The 9221-nt window shown below is 36.1% G+C and overlaps 1 protein-coding gene across 1 annotated transcript in view; it reads right to left on the reverse strand.

Annotated features, from left to right (window-relative positions):
• The window catches only part of LOC116170127 (transcription factor SOX-13-like), a 28643-nt gene extending 20271 nt beyond the window's left edge, over positions 1 to 8372 (reverse strand). The window contains exon 1 of the mRNA XM_031486355.1: positions 7921 to 8372. Coding sequence (XP_031342215.1) covers positions 7921 to 7961 — 41 coding nt within the window. The 5' untranslated portion in view covers positions 7962 to 8372. The remainder of the gene's footprint in view (positions 1 to 7920) is intronic.
• Between the last annotated feature and the right edge of the window lie 849 nt (positions 8373 to 9221).

A 9221-nucleotide genomic window follows, 5' to 3' on the forward strand; every position in this document is an offset into this window, starting at 1 on the left:
GTAAAGTAGCGAATATTCCGGAAATTCCGATAGACGTCGAGGCGCCATGAACTAAATGGTACCCCGGGAAAAGTGCCTTTAGTTCATAATTAGCATAATATTAAAAAAAATATCTATACACCTTTAAAAAAGTAAGTCTTATCTTATTCTTTCATCGTTCGCGTATACTAAAAGAAACGCATTGTTTTTCTTAGACATAATTTTCTTGCTTGTCAGTGATCCTTTGGCGAATGTCCTGACCATTCAAAACTATCTTAAAAAAAGCTATTATCTTAAAACTAACAACGTTAGAAACATAGTTAAATATTTTTATTTTATAGCATATGTTAAAATGACATTTTAATAAATTTGGTTTGAATCAGTAGGTTAAGCCGTCCTTTAACCGTAAGGATAGAAGAAGTGATCACTTTAACCGTCAGGGTAGATAAAGTGAAACAAATGATTGTGCATTCTATGACATCTTTCATTGTTATTTCAAATGCACGTTATAAAATGACGTTCAATGACAAATCTGTTTCTATAGAAACGATCCTGATGGCAGAACCTAAGCTTACTAATTTTGACGTCCCTAAATTAAATTCAGAATTGTCAGAAGCTTTACAATAATTTATATGGCTTCTGCTATAAAATAAAGTTTTGTATTATACACGACGATAAAGGGAAAATCTTTGTGAATTAACATCTTTCACTCAATGGTTAAAACATCCCTTTATCGTCTTGTATATAATAAATAACTATCACCTTTTATTTTGATTTGGTGACTTTTATCAAAATTTATTTTATTTATGCACAGATATTCACTCACGATCCGAAATGATCTATTTAGTTACCTTGTAACAACCATTACGGATGACCTTAGACGCAAAACATGCAAAATTACGTTGAAAATGCCCGTAATGCTGTCTCGTTACTTTTGTAAGGTGGGGTTCAACACACTGGATAGTCCTCGGGATAGTCACAATCTTTCAAAAATTAAGCCTGTTGCGTGTGAACTGAAGTATAGGTAGTATTATCCTTTGCCTTATCGTACAAATTTTGTATGAAACACATTGTACATACATACTAGAACAAGAGCGACAATAAATAAATAAATAAATACTTTGTGCTGTTATATTTTTGCGTTTTTGAGATATACTCTGATTTTTATATGAGGATCTCAGTTTTGTACTAGTTGTGAGTCACTAAGTGTTGTGCTATTATAGTATTTGAGTGATTCAACTGCCTAGCATCATAGAATATACAACTTTTTTTACTTTGTGGAAAACCCCTATTGATGTAGAACATGTAAAATTGCCTATAGAATCATTTTGTGCGAATATGCCTATTTTTCACCGAAAATGAAAAACAGTACTTATACAATGTTTTTAATGAGTGGACATAAAACAGTAAATTCGGGTCGGGAACTAGCAAAGGATAATCACGTGGCTTTCGTCGATAGTCAAATTTGTGCTGAATTCGTCAAGGGCGAAAGTCTTTGTTTTTCGGACACAATAGATAACTCTAAATCCAAGTGCAAACTATTAATTTGTACTCAAGTCCTTTAAAGTTATTAATAAAGTTAATATTGAGAATGCGAGTGAGAAGGGGATTAAGTGACTGTGACACCGTGTAAGAAGACGACATAAAAAATACGTCCGTTCCCGTCGCATAAATTGGAGTCGTTTTCGGCCAAGGATAGAGTAATTAAACGCGCTGGTTTTTTTTCGTTACGATAAGATTCAGCTGTGTAGCCGTTAGCGAACAAACGGGGATTAAATTTGGTCGTCGGAATACGTAAATAAGCATAAGTGCCCATATAGTCGAAGAAACATTAACCGAATACCGAATATACCTAGAGTAGTTGTTTGGTAAACAAATATCTCCGTTCTGATGTGAATAAAACTAGCGTTCAAACCCGTTAATGACAAACTTTAACGTTAATAAAAGGTGTGCAATAAATGGACACCAGGATTAACAGTTCGAAAAAACCGAGGAAAAAACTGCACCCTAGAACTTTAATTTTCGCCGAAAGATTTTTACTTCAACTTCAGGAGTATTTTCTTCATATAATTGTAAGGAGGGCGTTAGATATCTATAAGAAAAATCGTCACCATTTATAATTCGTTATTCCTGGTGATCTTTTTGGATGTATAAATGTGAAAAAAACGTAACATTGTAACTGTTCAGGGAGAAAGGAAAATGAGAAGAAGAAGAAAAAGGAAATTGGTTGATGCTCAGGTCATCAACCAGGGAGAAGGATCTTTCGCGAAAAAATACAATGCCGCTTCCTTATTGCGCGTTCTACCTGAGACACACTGTATAAATAAAACATATTAAAAAATTGGAACTTCCCGAATAATTGCGATCGCGGCCCCATTTTTACGCTAATTGCCGACAAAAATACCTTTCGTTCAAAAAATCACTTAAGTTCGTATAGTTTGATGTCATCAAACACGAACACGAACGTGCGAACACAAACAAAGAAAACACTCGTAACTTTTGAAAATAACTGATCATGATAAAAATTCACAAAAATTTTGTTAATTGTAAAGAACAAGTACTTTTTATGGTCCAAATCATTTGGTTTACCGTTTCCAACTCGCGATTTATGTAAAAGGGGTACATAATATACAAAACAGGAAGAAGAAAAACGAATTAGGGAATTTCTTTCGAAAAATTCCCATTATGTGATGGTTTTTCAGCCCAATCGTCCGTCTGTCTGTCTGTCCGTCTGTTCCTATAACTCGAGAACGAAAAAAGACAGCGATAGGTCAAACTTTCGCCAATCGATTTCTAGAGTTCAAGTTCAAAAATCAGTGCTATTGAATATGAGCCGGATTAAAAGTCGTGTTACCGAATGCGAGCCGAGTGTCAAAAAATTCGCATGCGATTCTTCGTATCTGTGACCAGAGTTCATAAAAGTAGTTGAAACAACTTGTCATTATAAATTTTAACTTTTCAAAAAAGCTGGGAAAAAATTGATAATAAAAATGAATAAACAAATAAAAGCTCTACAGGAAAAACTGCTGTAAAATATATAGTACAAGAAAATAAATATTTTTACTGACATTTTACAAGAGACGGTGCGTTTGCGAAAAGCGAAAAGAAATTGGATATTTCCTACTTGGATTATGAAAAAAACTGTACAGGGTGTAACAGGTGATAAAACAAAAAATGAGTGGTAGTGGGATTTTCTCTCGGATTTTCCATTTCCCATTAGCAGAATTCGGAAAACAACTTCATAAACTCCCTCTCATGCAACAAATGCGAAATAGTGTTTTCATTTGTGTATATACTGACTATTAGTTTACTTTTAGTTCGAAACCTTTCACTACGCAAATTGTGAAGGGAATTTATGAAAATTAGATAGGTATGTCTCAAAACGCTTAAAAAAGTTAAACCTTCCCACCACACACAACACAACTGAAAATATTATTTTTCTGAAACTACTTTAGAAACAACTGCTTTCGTCTCTAAAAAGGATCAAGAAAATGTGATTTTCCGCTCTAGTGAGGAAAGTAGAAAACAATTGCTGCGTTAATCTTAATAATGACATTTAAAATTGAAACATACCCCTATCTAGATTGCTATGTGTCAAACTTCATTATTGCATACGATAATTTATCAATTTTGATTTTAGTTACAAAAAAAATTATGTGTAAAACTTGAGAAGATAGTTATTTATATTACAAGAGCGCGAAGTTCAATTTCGCGCATTGAGACTGAAGGTATTTTGACGAGGCGAAGCTGAGTTAAAATATCAGTAAAATGCGTGAAATAATTTCGCGCTAGCGTTATATACAACAATATTTTTTCTACAACTGAACCGATTTTTAATTAAATTTGCTGTTTAAGTTCAACTTTGTCACGTGCGCGAAATACTTTTTTTCACTGTTGTCGCTTTCGCGCACATTGTCAAGAGCCACCTTACTTATTAATTAACCGTTTAAAAATCTAGGACTTCGCGTTTCGAAATTCGTCAGAAAATGACAGGTTTCTTTGACAGTTGTAGAAAAAAGTGTTTTTTTTTCTACTTTCTGTTCTAGTTGTACAAATAACTATTTCATTGTGCAGACGGTGTGCAGATGAACTGAATAAAAGATTTTTTTGTCCCCTTGAAATTTTCCGTAGGGGTGACGGTTTATTAGATGAAAGGTAAATTTTTCTATAGTAGACTCATTTAAGGGGACCTTACTCTTTTAAAAGGGTTCTTTCTAAAATTTTCGAGGAAAACGTAAAAATCACCTATCTCGTCCCCGATTTACGGTAACAATGAAACTATGTTGACTTTGCACATTTTGTAGGTACTGTTTTTTCATATGATTTTATGCTCATTCAAAAAAGCAAATCTGAAATTTGTGTGTAGGCACGCAATTTCAAGAAAAATGCAATAAACGGAGCGCGAAGCAGCAACGGTCACCGCGACTAGCAAAATACAGGCGGTGTGTCGTGGCTCCATGGACATAACTTAACACCGGTCAATTTTCAAACTCAATAGTTAAAAAGTTATGGGCAATATTTAAATTTAACAATAAATCAATCTAGTAGGTCATGTAATTGTTTTGTCAAATTGTTATGGAGACATTGTTTATTCTTTCACGTATACTTGTAATTTTAAGATTAAATTGATGTGGCCTATTAGGTATTCTTCGATCAGGTAAGTAACCTCCGCTAATATGCCCTCACTGTCGCACTTGCATTTCCGTCGCAGTATCCGTAAAGTGAATATCCGCATATTCTTGATTTGAAAACATAGCCATATCAATTTAATCGTAAAATTACGTCAAAGAATAAACAGTGTCACCATAACAATATGACAAAACAATTAATGGCTCACTAGATTGATTTATTGTTAAATTTAATATTGCCAATAACTTCTTAACTATCGAGTTTTGGGCAAAGTGTATAGGGAAATTTCGTCTTAAAATTGACCAAAGAATATGGCGTTAAGCTATGTCCATCGAGCCACGGGACACCCTATATATGGCATTTGGTCTATGAAAATGGCTGGATGTGCGACTGGTTGCAACTATTTTTAAATCACAATTCGCATTTTAGAGTCAATTTCAGAAGGCGTCTGTTGCATGCTCCACTGCACTGAATCGAGAAACCGTACAAAGCTATTTTTCTTTGATGGAAATCGTACTCATTGAACATCAACATTTTGATAAGACCGGAAATATTCTTAATATTTAGGAGAAGAGATTATAACTAAACGCCAAACCAGTGATCTAAAGGCTATTAGCTCTATTTCTTCGGGTGAGAAAGAGCATAATTGTTTGCTGTAACGGAGAGAGAACCTTTAATATCCATTTCCTGTATCTAGGGGAAAATAGATCCCCCCTGGCTCGCTCATCAACACTGAAATTATTTTCATCTGGCCCTAGGAACATTGTATATGTTCTGCAAACCTATGCGAAACGTTCTCGCTGGTCATACTTTTCTCATTGCAATTTATGCGAAATGATGGCATTTGCAGACGAGCCTCTTTCTCGACAAAGCTCCAACAATTACGAGGGTCATTTGAAAAGTCTGTTGCTTCGTAATGATATTTAGTGACGACATGTGTACAATTTTGTGGGGTATGTGGAGAAGACGTTGGCGAAGGTGATTCACGAAAGCCATTATTACGTTGGGTTATTTAACCCCTTTGTACGAAACAGTTCAGCATTGCCGATTTCCGCTCCTCTTTCAGAAATCATCGACAAACTCCACAATTTGGTAATGGAAGACCGGCGTATAAAGGTGCGTAACTGAGCTGACAGTGTGGTCGTTTCAACGGAAATCATTTATTGCAGTATGAATTGCACATGAAGAAGATGTGCCGTGCTTGCATGACGATGGATCGAAAACAAGTTCGGGCGCTGAAATCTGAGGAGGGTTTGAGCCTGTTGCAAAAGATTCAGGTGGACTTTTGTGTTACTACGGACGAAACTTAGATTCACCACTACACTTTCGAGAATAGGCAACAGTCAGGACAGTGGACTATAAGGAACAAATCGGCTCCGAAAAAGGCGAAGACGGTTGCGTGGGTCGAAAAGGTAAAAAGGGAGTACTATTTCACACTTTTGCCCGTTTACAGACAGCAATCGGGCGGAGAAACGGCATTCGTACTGTCTGTTTATCTGACTGGAAAAAAAATTTCCATAAACAACGAGGTGAAAGGGCGTGTGAACACCTATCTTGAGGAGCTCAAGGAAAAGCCCTTCCGGACGGAGATGGTAGGGTTAGAGAAACGCTGGCTGGACTCCAAACCGAGGACTTACCTATCATACAATCCTGGTACATGAAAAGAAATTCCAATAAAGAAAATTGAAAACTGCAAACCTGGGCAGACAGTTGTACCTATAGCGCGCAATGCTACATCAGAATTTCAAGCTACGGGAATAATTCGTTTTTCTCCTGACACTGTATGCCTATACCCCATGAAATAAATTCGGAAACATCAGCAACAGTGAAGGTTGTACCTATCTCGCTCGCTTCCTTTAACAAAAATGGACTTGATTATTGACTTGATTAGTATAGACTGTATGTGAAAAAATAAACCGCGAGAGTGCGACGGATTTACCACTTGTTTTTTTATATTGCATGTACCTGAAATCCTATGATTTTTAGAATTGCGATTTCTACGGACTATGGAAATGGGGTTTCCATCATCGTGATTTCTGCGACTACAAAATTCGGATTATGCATGGGATTTCGTTAAATTTCGTGATTTTGGTACGATTGTGGAAGATTTCGATGTGAATCTTCTTGTTGCCTTCAGAAACTACAAGATTTCTGGAAGGTTTTCATAAAATGAGCACTAGTCCTATAATTTCGATCCGGCTATTTAGATTTCCATGCTGGCTGAGATGAAAATTATGATTTCTACCACTGAGAACGGTTCAAAGTGTAAATTTAGTCGAGGGAATCTTTTCTTACACGATGTGCGTGAATGTGAGGGCGAGACTGCACGTTAAGGGTGTCGATGCAGATATACATTTGCGCGAAAAAAATCGTAATAATTTACTTCTTCACAGAACTTTTGGTTGATTGGACGATGGGTATATACTGATCTGGAATGTTTTAGCTTTTAGCCTCAAAAAATGACGAAAAGGAAGTTGGCGGATTACAAGATATTTCAACAATACGTGCGGTAACCACGAACAAAATTGAGTGGCAAGAAAATTATACATTAATCAAGCAAAAGATCCCTATATTTTGCTTGTTCAGTTTAACTTCGCCCAACAGCATTAGTGACCACTTTTTAAAGGCACATATTTTAGTATCTCTTTGACCAAATGTGGCCGCTTCCGTTGAACATTTATTATCGATAGAGTTAGCGAAGGTTATGAAAATACTACCAAAATAACTAGTAATACTCAATATAAACAGCATCCCTCGTTAGCGTTGTGCCACATTTGTCATTCGTGATGTTAATCGTCTTTTGAAGCAAGTAGAAACGGGAGAGACTACGATTTTATTTCAATATTTGCGAAATATTCGACGTGCAATGAACCTCCACTACCTGACACTTTGGAAAACATTCCAATGCCAAATAGTAATGAGCGATTTTCTTTTGTTTTCGATCCGTTGTGGCTGCCGACTGAAAGCGCGGCTAACATTACTCTTACAAAAGATTCCCAAACGGCACTCTTTTGCATTTGCATAAAAAAACATCCGGTGGAATTTTATCTCAATTTTATCGCACGCGTTGAAGATAAAATTCGCGAAACGGGCAATAAATTGGGTACCTAGCGTCAAATATTTTTGAAGGAGTTTCCTCGCTCCTATAAATAGGCCCTTATCATCGTGTCCCATTACATATAAGTACTTTGTAACGCTCGATTAAATCTTTCAGGCTCATTTTCATTTTGAAATGCGTTAGTGACGGCGCTTTTCCATTTTAGCTTTTTTTCCCTCCGCATCAATATTAGTGAATACAATCAAATTACTTACGGATATGTGTATGTCGTATTACAATCCTCGTCGGAAGCCATAACAACAAAATAGGTACTAAGGCACGTTATTACTTCTTAAGGCACTTTACGTCGACACATTCTATCGGAAAATATTCGGAAGCGCTTTTCTCGGATTTTCCGTTATGCGGCGATTTAATAAGGAAATAATTGCCGTTATAAATGATCGTCACAATCGAATTTTTTTGCACTAGTTGCACGTTGTAAAAGTACACATAAAACGGAGGATATAAAAAGGCACTTAAATTCAATACTTCCTCAAGCGGAGTGTAGAGCACTGTTTAAGGCACAAATTACAAAAGGCATAAAGCCGATGTAGGTAGGTGACCGTTAATGTCTTAACATAAACATATGCACATATACGAACACTTGTTGAGCCGTCGGATGGAAGCAAATACAGGTGCATACGCGGTGCTACTCAAAGCTCGTATTTTAGAATACTGTACAGATACTTTTGAATAGTGGGCTGGGAGCGCGCGATACCTGCCCGCTGCTTACCTGGTGCTTTCGTACAGCAGCGCCCTTCTCTATGCGTGGACAGGTAATGCACTAAACAATCTTAGAATCTCTTTCATGCAAATCTCTTTTTAATTTTGTCTTGTTAAACAATTAACGTGCAACGGTGCAATAGTTGTAGAAAACGTAAAACCGAACGTAACAAAGAACACGCTTTCATAATAAGACACAAACACACACTAAGTAAGGATTACAAAGTAGTCCGCGACTTAAGGGTGAACGACGTATACTTTATTAATAACTTAAACACAAATTAAACTTACACAGATAACCTCAGATATTTTTTATTAGAATAAGATAATTTAGATAGGAATGTTGTTATGATTTACCTACGCTATAACCGATGTACCTTAAACGAACATTATCCTATCGGTAACTTGTTCTAAATTTATTATGCCAATTGGAATTGTATCTGCAGTAAATTCGAACTTAATAAGTAAGGAAACCACCCCATGTCGTTGGACATTCCGAAAAGGTCTTTAACCAATTCTCTTACGGCTCATATGCATATCTAATTGTTAATTTGCAATTATGATAAGCGGGTTAAGGGTCACAATCAAGCCGTTGAATATTAATTAATATATTTTCGGTTGCATTGTGATCGGTACAAGCGCCTTGTTTGAGCCTCTAGTGAAAAAGGCGCTTTTATTCGAAAGAAAATTTTCATTTCTGATTGCTTGGTCGAGTTCAGCTTTTCGTGCGTTGAAGAAGTAATCTGATAGGGGTTTGTTTCGCAAAATTTAAAGTTCGAGTATCTTCGATATG

This window comes from Photinus pyralis, unplaced genomic scaffold, assembly GCF_008802855.1.
Source record: "Photinus pyralis isolate 1611_PpyrPB1 unplaced genomic scaffold, Ppyr1.3 Ppyr1.4_LG1, whole genome shotgun sequence".
Taxonomy (NCBI): Eukaryota; Metazoa; Arthropoda; class Insecta; order Coleoptera; family Lampyridae; genus Photinus; species Photinus pyralis.